At 41.6% G+C, this 16,834-nt stretch overlaps 1 protein-coding gene across 4 annotated transcripts in view; it reads right to left on the bottom strand.

Moving 5' to 3' along the window:
• prkcz (protein kinase C, zeta) overlaps positions 1-16,834 on the bottom strand; it is a 122,055-nt gene that overhangs the window by 39,473 nt on the left and 65,748 nt on the right. For all 4 annotated transcript variants that reach the window (XM_072366641.1, XM_072366637.1, XM_072366640.1 and 1 more), the window contains 9 exons: positions 15,105-15,236; positions 14,156-14,246; positions 12,371-12,426; positions 12,076-12,270; positions 6,887-6,984; positions 4,748-4,834; positions 2,164-2,299; positions 1,891-1,978; positions 1,416-1,535 (listed from right to left, as the gene is read on the bottom strand). In XM_072366641.1, the coding sequence (XP_072222742.1) occupies positions 1,416-1,535; positions 1,891-1,978; positions 2,164-2,299; positions 4,748-4,834; positions 6,887-6,984; positions 12,076-12,270; positions 12,371-12,426; positions 14,156-14,246; positions 15,105-15,236 (1,003 nt within the window). The remainder of the gene's footprint in view (positions 1-1,415; positions 1,536-1,890; positions 1,979-2,163; positions 2,300-4,747; positions 4,835-6,886; positions 6,985-12,075; positions 12,271-12,370; positions 12,427-14,155; positions 14,247-15,104; positions 15,237-16,834) is intronic.

The raw sequence follows: 16,834 nt of genomic DNA, 5'->3' as shown, positions 1-16,834 counted from the left end.
AAGAGCAAGCAATTTCAATCACTTATTTCAGTCATTATTTGAGAAGTAATAACAGTTTCAGAAAAATCCATTTTTTGTCATTGTTGTTTATGAAAGACGGAAAAATGCCTCAAAACTTTTTATGCAAAAACATAAAAAATAATTGGCTCAAACACAATCTCCTGACATGCTCAATGCCTGCTAAAGGTTTGCAAATTGCAGCCATTTTGAATCCAGAGACTGAATGAGAGTAGTTTACAAAGCCCCTGTTAGCAGCAGGTGGGCTATCTTGATTGAGTTTAGCATTTTAACTGCCATCCTGTTATTTTTTGGAACCAGAAGTCTCCACATTTGGAGGGGCCGCGACCTGTCAATCAGAAGGTAGCAACGCCCTGAAGGTTTCCTGCTTTATCGTCTGTTTCACTCTAAGCGAGACGAAAATTGGCAACATGAACACGACTTTTAAATGAAGACGCTAAAACTAGCAGTTGCAAGCATGAACTCATAAGGAAGATGTTTAGTGAGGTAATAAATGGTCATTTTTCTCAGACTTCAAAACTTCTAGAATTCAACTTGCAGCCAAAGTCACCGCCTCCTGGCCATTGCTTTCATTTTTTCAACATCTGTTCAGTGATACAAAGAAAAGCAGCATCGCATGACGCAACTTAAAACTCGGTAGGTGTTGTCCAGCTCTCCTTTTTTATACATTTTGGTTCCCAGTGAGCCAGACTTTCATGTAATTTTTTAAAGTGGCCTTGAGCAACGGTTCTCCTGAAGCTCTATCAAAGTTTTCTTTGGACATTTGCTGCTTTTCCACTCATTTTCAGTCCAGTCCTTGAACCTGAACATTTTCAGAGGAATGTGTTTTATCTTTTGTTTGTTTGTTCAGCCATTTAACACTCACCTATGACTCATTCAAAAATTAGTGTTGTGTCTATACATAACAGACAACTTTGCAAAGAACCAATTTTAAATTGTATCTTTAGGCTCTTTGTTACTAGCAGCCTGTCACAAAGGCACATCATTTGTTCCCAGTTCTTTAGTTCATGAAAAACACTAAAGATAACAAAGTTTGACAGACAGAATATTTCTGAACCATCAAGGTGAATCCCAAAGAGCTATTAGCTGAAAACTTGGCATTTCTCAGAAAAGAAGAGCCTTGGGATGTCCTTCAAGAAGCCTGGATAACTATTCCTGAAGACTACTTAAAGAAATGACAGAAAGCTTGTCTCAGAGGGTTCAGGCTGTGTTGGAGAATAAAGCTGCTCAGAGTAAATATTCACTTTGAAGCTCCTTAGAACTGTACAAACTCTGTATTTGCATTATATACTATGTATCTACTGATAAACCCGGATACTGTTTTCCTGACTACACATAAAGAAATGAAGAAAGACATTTTTTACATGCATCTATAAGCCTGATACAACCCACTGTACCTTGAAAGAGGTACTCCTCTGTGTTCATGTCAGGATTGTCGGTGATAATGTCAAATGGAGACCTTCCAGCCATCATCTCAAACATCAGCACACCCAGAGCCCACCAGTCCACACTGAAGCCTGAAAGGAAAAACAAATGACTCAGGTTTGGGTGTGCCCTAAAAAGATTCCTCAAATCTGTGTTTCACATCTGTACATCTCAAACTGAGGCTGGTTTAGCCACAAATCAAAAATGTCCTCATCATACAGGGCTGTGCAACAGTTTTCAGCACTTTTTTGTCTGCTGTCAGCTCAGTTAAACTTAAACTTAACTCACGTACTGTACTGAGCATGTGCAGACTTTGTAGTTTAACAAACAGGCAGCTCAACAGCTTGCTTGGTGGTGGCCTCAGGAACCAGTCACTGCAATGACTGTCATTTCCTCCTTGAATTTCCTTCAAAAATACCAATACAGATATGTGTTACGACAGCTCACCATAGTCCTCTCCTCTGAGGATCTCAGGTGCAATGTAGTTGGGAGTTCCACAGAAAGTACTGGTGGTGTCACCTGGTCTGATTCCCTCCTGAGAGGTAGAGAAGAAGAAGGAGAAGAAAGAAACATCATGAAGGACGTGACAAAAGGTGGAGTATGAAAGCATGTTAAAGTTTCCAGTCATTACTGGTCTACTGGATTATTGATTTCCCTGCACCAGCTGTCCACACGGTCAACAAAAAAAAAAAGAAAGAAACAAAGTAGTCAGTATGTTACCTTGCACATGCCGTAGTCTGTGAGCTTGATGTGTCCCTCGTGGTCCAGGAGCACGTTGTCCAGCTTTAGATCGCGGTAGATGATGCCCTTTTCATGAAGGAAGTTCAGAGCAATACAGATTTCAGCAGCGTAAAATCTGTGACAGAGCAGAGAGAAAGGATGAGTTTAATGACCAGCTGGTTTCCACTTACACTCCAGGCCATTCATAAATCTAGAACCCTTTGTGGATGTACGTGAAAAAGTGGGAACTCCAGCTCTACCCATGACTTTTCCTGTAAAGTCAGGAGCTAATTCAAATAACAATTACTTTAACAGGGAGAAATTAACTTAAATTAATTAGGAAAATAAATGGAATGAAAAAATACCTTATTTATCCCAAAGGGAAATGACATTATATATACTACATGTATATTATATTATATGTGCATAAAAGCAGAGAAAAGACCAGCCGAGTTATAGTGTAGAGCCAGATGTACAAAGAACAGCCTGCAGATGATGATTCTCTTCCATTCTGACCACTTTGAATACAATGATTGTGAATAATGCTTTATGGGGCACATTGGGCGGCATTCGCAGACACCAGCTGGTGATATTTAACCAGCAGAAAAATAGGAGGGACACTGGGAACATGTTCTTCCACTGCTGCTTTGACTTCACATCCATGTTGAGACTCGGTTTTTTTTCCCTCTCTCCTGAATTAAGCAGACTAAACTCTGCACTGGCTCTGGTTTTCTAAACATAGTGGTCATGTTTTAGCTGATCTCGGGTTGGTCTCCATAACCCAGACCCCAACCACTGACCAGCAAAGAGTTGGTGCTACTGAAGCACCAGTTTTTCAGGGTTGGCAGTCAGAGCAGTAAGAACTGGATCTAAGTTAGACACTGGCTCCAAACGTCCACTGGAACCACCTAATTCTAGGCACACTTTTTTTTTAAGACACTTGTTCCAAGAATCTTGTGTAACAGTTGTTCTCTGAATTTGGTTAGTCTTGTTGCACTGTCTCTGTCCATGTAATCCCAGACAGATGTTGAGATCAGAACATCTGTCGCGGGGACTGATCGCTCTTTGTATGGCTGTAGATATGGTTTCACCCTGACTGAAGTGTGTTCAGGATGTCAGACTGCAGAACGCCTGTGGCTGGCAGTGAAATAGCACTTTGAATGACTAAAGTTTTGCATAGCGCTGCAGACGCTAGCGGAGGAACCTTGTGTCTGGCGCTGGGACTCAGACTTTTTCGAGCAGTGAACCCTTTAAACCTTTTGTAGTTTTGGTCATAATTAGATGCACTCTGTGTGCTTCTTTGGTGAGTCAGAAGCATGTTTTCTCTCCATGTGTAGGTAGTGTATTTTCTGTCTCTAGGAGATAAGCCTTCATTAAAACTGACGAGCTTCTCTGTCTGCCTGCTGTAAACCAATGATTGTCAAAACACTGAGGGAAAAGACTGCATCGGAGCGATGTTTGACAGAAGAATCACAAATCCCACATCGCTCCCCCACATCTTCACCATGACAGCCTCTATTGTACACTGTTGTTTCATTGCTGCCATCAGACTGCTGGAAAACAAGTCCTATCAGCAGCACCATCCATCGCCCACCGGTCCACCTCCCCCACTGCGCGGGGGAATGCAGCAGGGCTCTCTCTAAGAGCGCCACTCATGAATATGTACAATCATTATGAGTGATTAACATGCTGTTTTGCATATGTACAGCCACTGTCTGCAGGATCCAGATTGTAGAGGCCGATAGGGGCCCAACGGTGCCTCTCTAAATTACTCAGCCTTTGATCCAGCATTTATCAGAGCCGCAGTTGGAGTGCCCTGCGAGCAGACAGGCACAATGAATTATGGGTGCTCATTATATTTCTCAGAGATGGAAAAAAGTGTTAAGTTGGATTTTGGCAGCTTTGCCGCATCCACGAAGAGCCGTTAAAGCCTCCCTTTAAGCATACGTGTGGAAAGAAACGTATGCTCTTGTGGAACATTCAATCTGAGTGCACAGAAAGGGCATAAAAGCGTCTTCAATCAACCACACACACGCACTAAAGCTGCCCTGAACCACAATACTCAAGATCCTTTCATGAGACCAAAGATTTCTGTTGTGAACGAAAGACAACAACCGCATCCACACCCCTCTTTTCACATTAAACAGTCACGAAAAAATACAAATGCTCCCTCTGAAGGAAGTTCAGTCGGTTCACCTCGAAACAGCTGCCATGTGCTTCCTGTACAACTGCACCATGTCAGCTTAAGCAAAATCTAATCATAAATGCATCTACTTCTCCATCATCCTCTGATCATACAACCTATTCCTGAATGCCTCGCTGTGCAAACTCGCCCTGTTCCACAGCGGCATTCATGACAGCGTTTGAGAAAGGCCAATGGAAAAATCCCTTCACTTCATAATTCTTAAAAAAAAGGCTTCCAAAACATGCAGCACCTTTTATGACGACGTTCTGTGTGGGAGTAGCAGAGGTAAAGACCGAGCGGTGTCTCTAAATATAGATATATGGTGAAATTCTGGACTGGAATTTGAAAAAAAATTAAAATAAATGTGTGGAAACAGATGTTGTACATCTGGATGTTTACCTTGCATGTTCTTCAGGGAGCTTCCTTTGCCGTTGCATATGAAACATCAAGTCCCCACCATTCACGTACTCAATCACCAGAAATAACCTGGAAAACACCGTTTGAAAATTAATCAGTAAGCTGCTGACATTCTTCAGCAGGAGCAGGTTAGGGACAGACATACAGGGCACATCACAGTGCAGAGAACATGTTATACCTGGATACCTCCAAGAGAAACTTTACCTGTTGGCTCTAAATCAAAAAAGTTTGTATCCAGAGTATCTAAATCAGGTCGTCGGTTTTAGGGGACATTCGTCTTAGCTTTATTGACATTAAAACCCAACTTTGTTGTCGATGGGTTGCACATGTGCTAAAACCAATCTTCAGCAACTTAAAAGTGCCTTCACTGGCTTATGTGTAAGCTCCAGTGTTTAGGATGTAGTGATGTATAGTGCAATAAACTGCAAACTGCAAACAGCGTGCTTAAGAGTCAGTGTTAGGATTGTTCCCTCTGGGCTACCGTAGTAAAACGGTGGCAGAACATGACAGAGGGGTGAAATATGAGTTTGTTTAAAGGTAAGAGAAACGCGCCAATATTCTCATCTTCAAATGGTTATGAATGGTATTTCTGCCAATAGATTATCCGAAATGTTACAAACTTTGAAATACATGTCAATGCTACTGACATATTCAACGTCTTTCCATGTCAGAGAAGAGAAAAGAATCATTGCGTTAGTCGAACTCGGGCAGATTTTTTTAAATAGATGTAAACATTTTGGTCTGACTGAAGTTGTACTGAATCATATTATATATCATATATTCAAATTACTCCCGGACGCAGACAAAAGTCAAAAGGATTTAAACTCTATGAGGCAGTCTGCCAATGCTCCCTGTTCCCCATCATGAGCTTTAACTTGGGAGGTACAGATGAAGCTGGTACCAAGAAAAAGAGAATAACCACAGGAGATGTGTGCACCTTCCATCCATCCTTTTCTGTCACTGGGTCACAGCCATCTCTTCCTGCTATTCCAGAAGGACACAGAGGCGTTCCCCAGCTAACTAAGGGATATAATCTCTCCAACAAGTCCTGGATCTGACCAACCAGAGCCTTCCTTCACGCAGGACTTGTCCAAAACGCCTCCGCCTGGACAGCAGAAGGAGTGTGCACCTTATTTATAAAAAAATAATAATTTAAATAGTGTATCAATGGTTAATGGTTTTGGTCTGTGAGGTAACTTGAAAAGGCCCAGTATAAATAAGCTGAAAGGGGACATATCGCCATCGGTAGAAGCATCAGTCAATAAATGGATTCCCCTCTCATGCCTGCATAATGGCACAGGGAGTCTAGTCCAATAAGTGGTCTAGTTAAGATATAACTTGAAGTAACTATACATGAAAACATATTGACTGTAATTAAGATTATAGGGTAGATGAATGGAAGGAGGCACACAAGCTATGTGTTGATGTGGAGGCATAAAAGAATCTTATACAGAGAAACAAATGTTCTGTAAACTTTCAGCATTTAATTCAAAGCCAATCTTTGTGAGTCATCAGAACAAGTAAATGACACCGAGTGGAGCGCAGAATTATGTAAGCAAAGAAATATGGGAAAAGGAAAGCAGAAAGTAATCAGGAGATCCAAATATATCCAGAAATGTAGAAAAAAAAAAAGTAATAAAAGGAAAGAGGGTGAAGAATGTTTGGCCACAAACACACGACAGTTTTTTCCATTCAGACATCTTCTGTATCTGTAGAGAGAGGAAACTTCACTGGGAAACCTGTATGAAAAAGCACTGGTGCCCTCTAATTGATGTCATTATATTGAAATTTCCTTGTCAAACATTAGCCTCGACGAAGCTCCAGTAGTGCAAAGACTCCATTTCAAAATACTTGCATTACACTGAAATCTGAAGAGATTTTTACAGACTTTTGCCATGACACACAAAGACAAATGACATCAAGGGCTTTCTGGACAGACTACACACCGAGAATAAATTGATTTAAATGTACCATTGTTATCCTTTAATAAAGACCTTTATCATGAGGTGGTTTTTCTTATTACTCAGAAGAACTGTCGGGTGTCATAAGCTGCGACTGAAATATGTTGGCTTTGAAAACAGAATGATCTCTGTCGAAGTGTCAGTCTTATCGTGCTCTTACCGACTTTCTGTCTGGAAGCAGGAGTGGAGGCCAACTAAAAAAGGATTTGTGGACGCCTGCTCAAACACGTGCTTCTCTGTTTGCACCCAGTCGATATCCTGGAGAAATGAGGGGAGACAGAGACAGAGATAGCATGAAGGAACGATGATGGAAAGATAATAGAATCAATACGTCTGATCAATACTCTTTCTCCGATGAACTGTACTCAGTCTTTGAAAAATCCTCACACTCGGGGCTGTTCAGACGCTGGTTCTTTGAGCTGTCCAAGTTAAGAGACTGGAGCGTTAAAAAAGGCAAACATGAATGCTAAACAGGTCGTAAAAACCATCAGTCATTAACACAACTTAAAGCTCAATAAAACTTCAGTTTCCAGAAAAGGATCCTCTTCTAAACGTACATATTTCAAGAGTAAAAAAAGGGCAACACTGAAGAATATCCCTGGAAGACACATCTTTCCACATTTTTAAACGTAACAAATGACTAAGCCCCAAATCCAAACACAAGAAAATCAGCGAGGGTATCAATATTAGCAGCTTAAAGCTTTTTAAATAAATGTGGCTTCATTAACAAGCGAGGCGAGGTCCAAGCCCACAGAAAACTAACATAACCACCATACATGCTCGGTCTTAACATTAGGTCGTTACAATCTCAGACCAACAACAACACGCCGCATTACACTGTGTCAAAGGCAAAAATGCAGAAGCAGTGTGTGAAAAACTAAGTGAACCCCAGGATCCAACCGCTTGTAGAAGCAGCTTTAGCAGCAGTAAGATGAAATGATGGTTTTCTGTATGACGTTATCAGTCTCTCACATTTGGCCCACTTTCAGCTCATCGAGGTTTGCAGCAGTGGTTTATGCACAGCTCTCTTAAGGTCCCACCACAGCACTTCAGTCAGGTTGAGGTCTGGACTTTGACTGGACCATTGCAACACCTTGATTCTCTTCTTTTTCAGACATTCTGTTGCAGATCTGCTGCTGTGTTTGGGATCATTGTCCTGTTGATGACTCAGTTTCAGCCGAGCTTCAGCTGTCGGACAGATGGCCTCACATCTGACTGTAGAATACTTTGGTATACGGAGGAGTTCATGGTGGACTCGGTGACTGCTAGCTCTAATTTCAGGAGCTAGTCATATCATCTTTACCCTGCCTGTGTATAGCCTAACTTAAGGAGGGCTTACCCTGTTATTGGATCCCCTTCTTAGGTCTGATGTCACAGAGTACAACAACAAAAAAAAAAGGCATAACTGTAACAACTGAAACAGACTATTAAAAACAAATAACGATCTCAACTGCAAATCAGCTGTCTGGAACAGTTAAAGGGTAATGCTGATATCAGGCAGCTGTGGTTTTAATGGTTCACACTTCAGTAGTAGAGAGCTGTGAGTGTTTAGCCCAAGGCAAGGGTCTTTTATGCTGATTTCAAGTGTCATTAAATGGATGATAGTCAGAGTTTTATGGGAGCTGCAACAGAGTGCGTCTACATTCTGAGCTTCCCATGCTGCGCTCTGATATGGTTGATGGTTAATTCATAATGTAACAATAGAGACCACATACTGTGCACATGATACAACGCTCCTACTGGTCAAGTCATTATTACTTAAAGAATTTATAAACATGCAGAATATGAAATCACAAAGCATATTACAGTGGTCATTGGAGTTAGTTGGGAGGAGGGGGGGGGGGGGGGGGGGGGGGGTACATTTCCAGACAGACATGACAGACATTACACTAGTGTTGAGAAGAATTATGAAACTAATGTACATGAATAAAGCAAATGGAAATGAGATGTCCAACCCAAACCTTCAGGGTAAATCAGAAACTCCATCACAAGGTCAGATCTGTTTTTATCTTCAGAAACTTTAAGCTGTGAAGATGTTTTCATGATGCAGAAGCTCTGGACACTGACGCTTGGTCTCACTGTTGGTTTGTGTGGAAGAGTTACTGTAAATGTTCGGCAATATCGCCATCTGGTGGACGTCTTTTTCCCCCTTTTAAAAAAAATTCAGGCTTGTTTCTGCACTCTGTAGTCTCAGAAGTCTGAATAACATCCAGTCCACAGACTTTGCTTGACACAGAAATAATTCTTAGCTGTTTGGCTTTAAACTGTCTGGCTTACCACTCACAGAAATCAGGCCGTGTCTGTGTGGTAGAAGCGTGCAGGACCGCGTCACTTCATATGTGACGATATGGGAGCATATCAACTCATTGGCACAAATGTGGTTCAAAGAGCTCTGAGCTGTGAAGAACTCGGGCTCGGTCCTCCCTCCGCTTCATGGAGTCTGATGTCTCCTTTCCTTTGACTTATATAAAAATATCATTCGAAGCATCACCAATGAAGCGTCTGTGAAGCTCGAGTTTCTTCAGTTTAATGTAAAAACGAGAATTAGTACAATTTTGCTGCTGTTGTAAAAGCATTAGCAAAAGCACGGCTATAAGTAACAAAACCACCATCACTAATGTTACTTCATTTTAGTCTAATCATTTAGTCTAAACTGTAACAACTACTGACACCTCCTGCAGTTTAAAATCCCTTCTGGTTTTTTTTGTTTTTTTTTACATAACATATACAGGTTCTGAATCCCCACATTTGAATATATCCAAATAAGTGAAAATCTAAAATCTTCCCGTTTGCATGTACAGATAAAATCACAAGTACAAATCGATTCCACTGGCAATTCTGAGAAGGCTTTTTCCTGCCTTCTACCAAAGTTTTTGCTTGGTACTGTTTTCACAGATTCAGACTCAGTTTCACACCTACTGGCCTGCAGAGCGAACACAGACATTAATCGATCAAAGGAGAGAGGCTGTCAGACACCGGTTCTGCTTCCAGTGTCTCGTACCTGACGAGCGAGTGCGCACAAAGAGTCGAGCACAGCTCTGTTCTCGCTGTGGATCCCAAATGTTCACTCTTGAGAAATAGTTTTGCAGGCTTCTGAAGGTCTCAGAATGTTTTTTTTCTCTCTTTGGACATTGGCTGCTTTTTCATTCATTTTCATTCAGGTCCTTGTTCCCTAATAGTTTTCAGAGGAATGTGTTTTTATGTTTGGTTTAAAAAAAAAAAACCTCAACACTGACCTATGAACCATTCAAGTAACACAGCTTGACAAACACAAAACAGGATTTTGTCAATGCTAAAGAGTTATTAGCTGAAAACCTGGCATATCTCAGCACAGTGTACAGTATGCTCTTAAATAATCTGAAGAAACTGAACAGGTGGAGGACAAAAGACGAGGTGTCAGGCCTAAAAAACTATCTACAGCAGATGAACAGCATCTGAAAGTGATGTCCTTTAGAAAGAGGAAAAAATCCATCAAAGACCTGACACAGGACCTGAGAGATGCATCTGGACCTTCAGCTGATCCATCTACTGTTGGCCCAAGCCTCATCAGAAATGGTCTCCATGGAAGGGTGGCTGTCAAGAAGCCATTCTTTAGGAAGGGAAACAGGGAGAAAAGGCTGAGCTATGCCAAATGACACAAGAAGTGGACTGAAAATCAGTGGCAGCAGGTCTTATGGAGGAATGAATCCTCCCCCAGAGCCCGGACCTCAACATCATTGAAGCAGTGTGGGATCATCTGACAGAGAACAGAACAAAAGGCAGCAAACATCCAAAGAAGAGCTTTGGGATGTCCTTCAAGAAGTCTGGAGAACTATTCCTGAAGACTGCTTAAAGGAAAGACAGAAAGCTTGTCTCAGAGGGTTCAGGCTGTGTTGGAGAATAAAGGTGCTCAGAGTAAATATTCACTTTAAAGCTCCTTTATTGTACAAACTCTGTTTCTGCCTTACAGTCTATGCTGTGTTTCCATTTATGGTGATGTGTAAAGAAATAAGAGATGGCTCAAGACCTTCACACTGTACTGGACCTAAAGCTACAGTACAAGTAAAAGGTCAAATTTTACATAAACATCTTAAAGCCTGAACAAATCACAACTGTCAAAGCTATTCGATTGTGATTGGGTGTGTTTTAAGGATGCTGTTATAGATGAAAACTACTTAAATTCACATTGATAACAAATTCTCGCTGTGTGGTGTGTAAAGTAAGCTTGTACTTTTTCCAGCATCATACAGTCTAACACAAGCCTCGGATCTAGTTCTAGTTCAGGCAGTTTCATGAGAAACATCTTAAATCCTGATTTCATTTTCTCCTGTCAGTCACCAACTCACTTATTCCTCCTTCTGCCTTTATTTCAATTCAAAAGCTCTGCGCCACTTTTGTGTCGTTTCCTCGCTCCCTTCGTCTTTCCTGTTCTTTTTTCAGCAGCTCCTACCACTCTCTTTCACTCCCTTTACTTAATTCAGTCTTTGCCCATTTCTACACATGACTGCTCCAACACTACGCAAATTTGAACCTGCTCCCGTCTTCTAACTAATTACTGCTGTTAGACCTGTGAAATATTCCAGTGTTTTTTTTATTCCCTTCCTCAGAGGACTCAGAACTCGGCGGCTTTTTGTTCTGGGAATTTAGTGAAGGACAGATTCATGCTCAGAATGCAAAGGCAAAGCAATTCAATCGACTATTTCATCAGAAAACCTGAAGTATTCAAAGTGTAAGAACTTGTCCTGAGAAAGTCGTGCAGGAAGTATCTAAAATCCAACTCCGACTCACTGAAAAATGGCAGAAGGCTTACAGATTATCGCCTTGTGTTGTCCATAAAATTCCCTCACAGGTACCGATCAGACATACATTAGCGAAAAACAGCACAAAAATTGGAAATATATTCACAAATCAAACAAATGAAGCTGTCAAGAGTGGGATGAGAGTGAGATTCAAAGCGCTGCACGATATGCCAAAAAGACCAAAAGATGCCAAGAGTAGAGGGTCCTTGTGACAGTTTGTTTCAGACAAGCACAAATAAAGATGAATGAACAGCAAAAGACAAAACTACAAATAGCCCTTAAACTTATATTACAGAACAATGTGGGAAATGTCTCTGCTTAGTGATTGTTGTACTCATTCAGTTGAGATTTTTCTTATTTAAAAACCGGTGGCAGCAGTAGCGCCAAGGGAAGACCCGTCTAATCATTAAAGTTATTAAGCCAAGTGCCAGCAGAAGTTTGCATCTGCATTATTAGTGTAGACACCAAGAATGATATGATGTGAATTAAGAAGCTTTGGGTTCCACCTAAACTGCTCATGTCCGGCAGCTGTCCCACATCCTCGGCATCTCACACGCTCTCAGCGTCTCACCTCATCATCGTGGACCAGCTCCTTCTTCACCACTTTCATGGCGTACACCTGCTCGTTCTTCTTTAGCCGAACCAGCAGGACTTTGGCATAGCTTCCACGCCCGATCACCCGGATCAGCTCAAAGTCGCTCAGTCCGAGAGTCAGGCCCTGGGACAGCTTTATGCCGTCGATGCCATCCACCACTGCTTTGATGTCCTGCAAAGGATTGAGTTCACGGCGCTGTGAGTGAGATCATACAGTCCACACAGTGGGAGTTCAGAGTTCAGCTAGAAGACTGATGGCATGAACCTCTCACCTCTGTATGTGCATCTTCTGCTTTATCCACTGCACAGCTGTGCGGTAGCAACGGTACTGGAAATTAAATAAATACAAACAGTGTGACAGGGGAAAAGAAATCTGAATCACAACTTTGACATTTTGTTCTGATTTTGTCCAGCAGAGGGAGTCAGAGCACACAAATAGTTTTGAAATCACAGTATCATGCACAAGTCTTGAGTCACTCATTTCTTTATATACTGCAAAGAAATGGAAAATAGGAGCAGTGATTTAATAGAACATGCACAAACCAACATGGAATTGCAGCACATTAGGCACTTTTTCTGCCATATATACAGTTATTTCACCTAATGTTGATAAAGTTTCCTGAACACCCTGCACATCATGCTGAGATATGTCAAGGTTTCAGCTAAAAGCTGTTGGGGAAATCATCTTTGGCGATTTACATTGGTCCAACTAAAGCAACGTGAACAAGTCAAGTGTCATAACGACAGGCTAGCAGTAACAAGAGTGAAGAAGCAGCCACTGACCAAAAGAAAAACAAACTCTGAAAGACCCCCAGAAAGCCTGGACGACTATTGCTCAAGACCACTTTAAAAGATTACTAGAACATCTGTTTCTTTGGAAACTAAACATACAGAAATGAGGTGTGGCTCAGGACGACTACGTTGAACTGCATCGAGAAAGTCAAACCAAGCTGATCCACAGGGGGTCCCACAGCCCTACAGTCTCCTTCAGCAGGATTATTAAAGAGTCTGCACTGCTGGATCCCGTCACAAATCAGTACTGTCGTTAGATAACTGATGAGTTATATCAGGGATGATGGTAAATGTGTCTTTTTAACAAAGTAGTCGTTCTGTTATTGATTTTTTTAAGAGACTCCTGGACTCACACCGTGAAGGCACTTTGATTCCGCTCTGGTAGTTATGCACTCGCTTCTTACAGTTTACTCTTCACTTAATGTGCAGTACAAATGGAGTCCTTGTAGTACCACTCAGGGAAAAAAAAAAAAAAAAAAAAACAGTTCTAGCCATTTGTTGAGGAATTGCTGGTTCTCAATCATATTGCTAATTGAAGCTGCCTGTGTTGTTCTTGTTGTTACCGTGGTGTGAGTTTCACTACAGTTGGTGCTGGAAGTGGGAGGAGCGGGTTCCCAATTGGACAAACATAACAAACACGTGCATAAAAACTAATTCAACATCTTTATTGAACACTATTTCCCCCTAATGTGCTGTTCGTGCCACGCCAAGTCAGATCTTCTTCAGATGAAGGCCACTAGGCTTATTGGTGGATCAAGTATGTAACTAAACTTGAACAATGTTTTATTCAGCGTTTTGTTTTGAAAATGCATGAAAATTCACAAAGAAGTAACTAAAACCCCCGAATTCTCAGGCACAAACAGTATAGAAGGACAGATGAGAACTGGTTTCACTCGTGATGAAGCAGGACTGTGGCTGCAACTTAGAAATTAAACATTTATTTACTAATCAACCTGGGGATTCAATTGCTGATTAATCTGCTATTCATTCATAGTGAAAATAGTGAGAACTCTGGATAGTTACATGTTTTGTAAGGCAGTCCAAGGAAAAGCACTTTACTGTCGTGTCCAACAAACAGAAGCATTTTAAACCACACCATACAGCAAAAGAACAAACTGTTTTACACTTATTTTTCTTTCTCCTCTGTGTAAAAAGAATCGGATTCACTCCTCTTCCATTTTTTTTAATTTTTTTAATTTTTTTTTTTTACAAAAACCTAAACATTCCACTTTAAAGTCCTTATAAAAGAATAAAAAGTGTCTTACTCCTATTTGTGTCCTCTGTATCATCTGGTGGAAGGTCCACCTCCTCACTCTTGGCATCTGCAGGCGGCTCCTGTGATGGCATGACTGGATCCTGGAAAAACAATTTCACAAGTTCACCTAAATATCCCCGGACATAATCTTCCAAATATGCACTGAAATATCCCCTCAAACTTCTACACTCTTGGCAGAGTGTATGATGAATCATGTTTTGAAGGACGCTGGAGGAAAACTGCATTTGGAAAGCTGTTTCCGGCTAACGTGCAGAAATGCCGTTGCTCTGGGACACTTGCGATAATGTGGGGGTTCCGAGAGAAAAGGCATTTAATCTCACGGGGCCACAAGTCACTTATCTGCTCTGAAGATAGCATGTTGAAGCCGTGATCAATGTGCTGACAGCAGAAAAGGACCAGAGCAAACACCGTACTGACTTCATTGATTTTCTAATCAGGATTTTGTCTTCGGAGGTTGGATTTCGGCTTGTTGTGTTTCGCTCTGGTCAAATGGACTGATTACGTGGAACTCAATGTTTTATTATCACTTAATGCGATAGCTCTTTTCATAAGAAGAGGAAGAAAGAAACAAGAAGCTGAGTGCCACAGAGACTGGGCTTTTCGGAGTTTTTAAAAGAAAAATGTTGTGCTCTCTTCCTCAGGCTGACCTTTATGGCATGTCTCATGCTGAATAATACAAGTAAAATGTAAGACGGGGCACGTAGGTACTCCATTCCAAAAGTTGAGGACAAAAGATGGCAGAAACCATGAAAAGAAGTTTGAACAACAAGTCCCTTAAATCTAAATGTGTCGCACTCTCCCGCTGAGGGAACGTAATCATGTCGACAGCATGCAACTTGATGTCAGACACGAGCATGAAGCCGAGCCAATGTGGTAGTGTTGGATATGCCAGGCTGGCACTGCGCCGTCTGCTGCTCACGACGTGATGAAATACTCACCATAAGCCTTTGGCAGGTCTGAGGGAAGAGTCTGTGACAGCGCTTATGGACCAGCAGTTTGCAGTTGATACACTTGTAGCCCTGCCTGCCCAGCCCCCATATCCTTTCACCACAGTGGCCACAGTAGGCTTTCTGGAAGACAGACAGACAGCACAGGACAGGACAAACAGTGACAGGTCGTTCTTTGACTCACGCTGGATTTTTTTTTGTGTGGATATTTCATAAGGCGGATATGAGGGGTGGAGGAGATGGAGAGAATCCCTTTTCAGATAAGGAAATGTGTCAGATTTACTCCACATTTCGATACATTTTTTTTACCCTTTATTTGTCACATCGTTACCAAACCTTGTTTTTAATATCGTCACAAAAAAACAGTAGAAATTTAGCATAAAAAACATCTAATTGAGTAAACATCGAAATAATAATCCAAGGAATAACTGCAGATTTTACTGTCAAGAGTGGCCCAGTAATATTACTCGTGTATCGGACTGCTACATGATCATAGCTTTTGAGCAAACTACTTCCAAAGTCAATCCTTAATCCATCCATCCATAGAATATTGGAGCAGTAATCTCTCATCCTCCAAGTCTACGGCCAGTATTCTCCGTTGTATCGCTTTATACAGCTCATTAACCGTAGCCTCGTGAGGTTGAATTTGCTTAGGAGGTTCATTACAGCTTTCTTATCAACTTCATTTGTACTATGCTGAGGAAAACCATTTGGGCCACTCAGCTGCCGATGACTTGGGAAGTGCATGACCTGCTCCACTCTACTTGAACAGACTTGGTGCACCATGAGGGCAACAAGTGCATGATATTCAGGGTGTTTAGAGATAAGTGCACCACACCACTGGGTAGAGGTAAAAACGCAAACTTTCTTTAATTTTCTGATTTCACTTTGGCCTTGTGATATGGATAATAAGATGTTTTAATTCTCCCATGTCTCTGTTATCCAGGATCTGCTGTTGAGGATTTGTTACCTGATAAAATTTGTTATAAAATATGGTATCGCTGTGTCAAAAAGGCTGAACAAGCCATACCACACTGAAAATAGGTCTTTTTGCGTGTTCACATCAAAGTTTTCACACTTGTTTGGACTTCCACACCCTCGTCCTTCCAGTGTCATCATCTGCTCTGCCTGTCGTTATGTTGGTATGCACCGTAAAGCTGAAACACGCTCAAGTTCACTCTCTGTTACCTAACACAGTTTACAGAGTGTTTGCTCTTTTTTTTTTGCGGTTACCGTTTTTAGCTCGCGTCTGACGCCGCTATATTTGTACGACAGGATGTTGCGTTTGCAGCTCGGTGTCTCTGGACATCAACAAGCCTGTCACCACAACGCCTCCCAGGGGAGCGGACACTTAAGATGCAGGGTGCGTACTGGGCCGTTTCAACCGCGTTCATTCACAGGGTGTGTATGCAAACAGTGTAAAGAACAAAGAGTCCCAGTCAGTGCTCTGTTGCCATGGAAATGCTTCAGTGAGGCTTCAAAGCTTTCTGTCAGTCTTTCTAATCTAACTCCACTCAGATTCTTAAATGGATAAAACTCCTGCACTGCCTCTGTTCCCTTCCCTGAACAACACAAATAACATGAGAGCGATCAGTGTTGTGAAGCACAACGGTCATCATTTCTCACTTTGGACAGGATGGAGAGAATAGTTATAGTTCTTAACTTTTTACACGTCAATTCTCCGTGCTGTGTTCTCCTCGGGTTCTTTAAATGTGCTTTTT

This window comes from Leuresthes tenuis, unplaced genomic scaffold (assembly GCF_036924035.1).
Source record: "Leuresthes tenuis unplaced genomic scaffold, fLeuTen1.0.hap1 SCAF_16, whole genome shotgun sequence".
Classification (NCBI taxonomy): Eukaryota; Metazoa; Chordata; class Actinopteri; order Atheriniformes; family Atherinopsidae; genus Leuresthes; species Leuresthes tenuis.
This window is presented reverse-complemented; position numbering and strand designations above follow the sequence as displayed.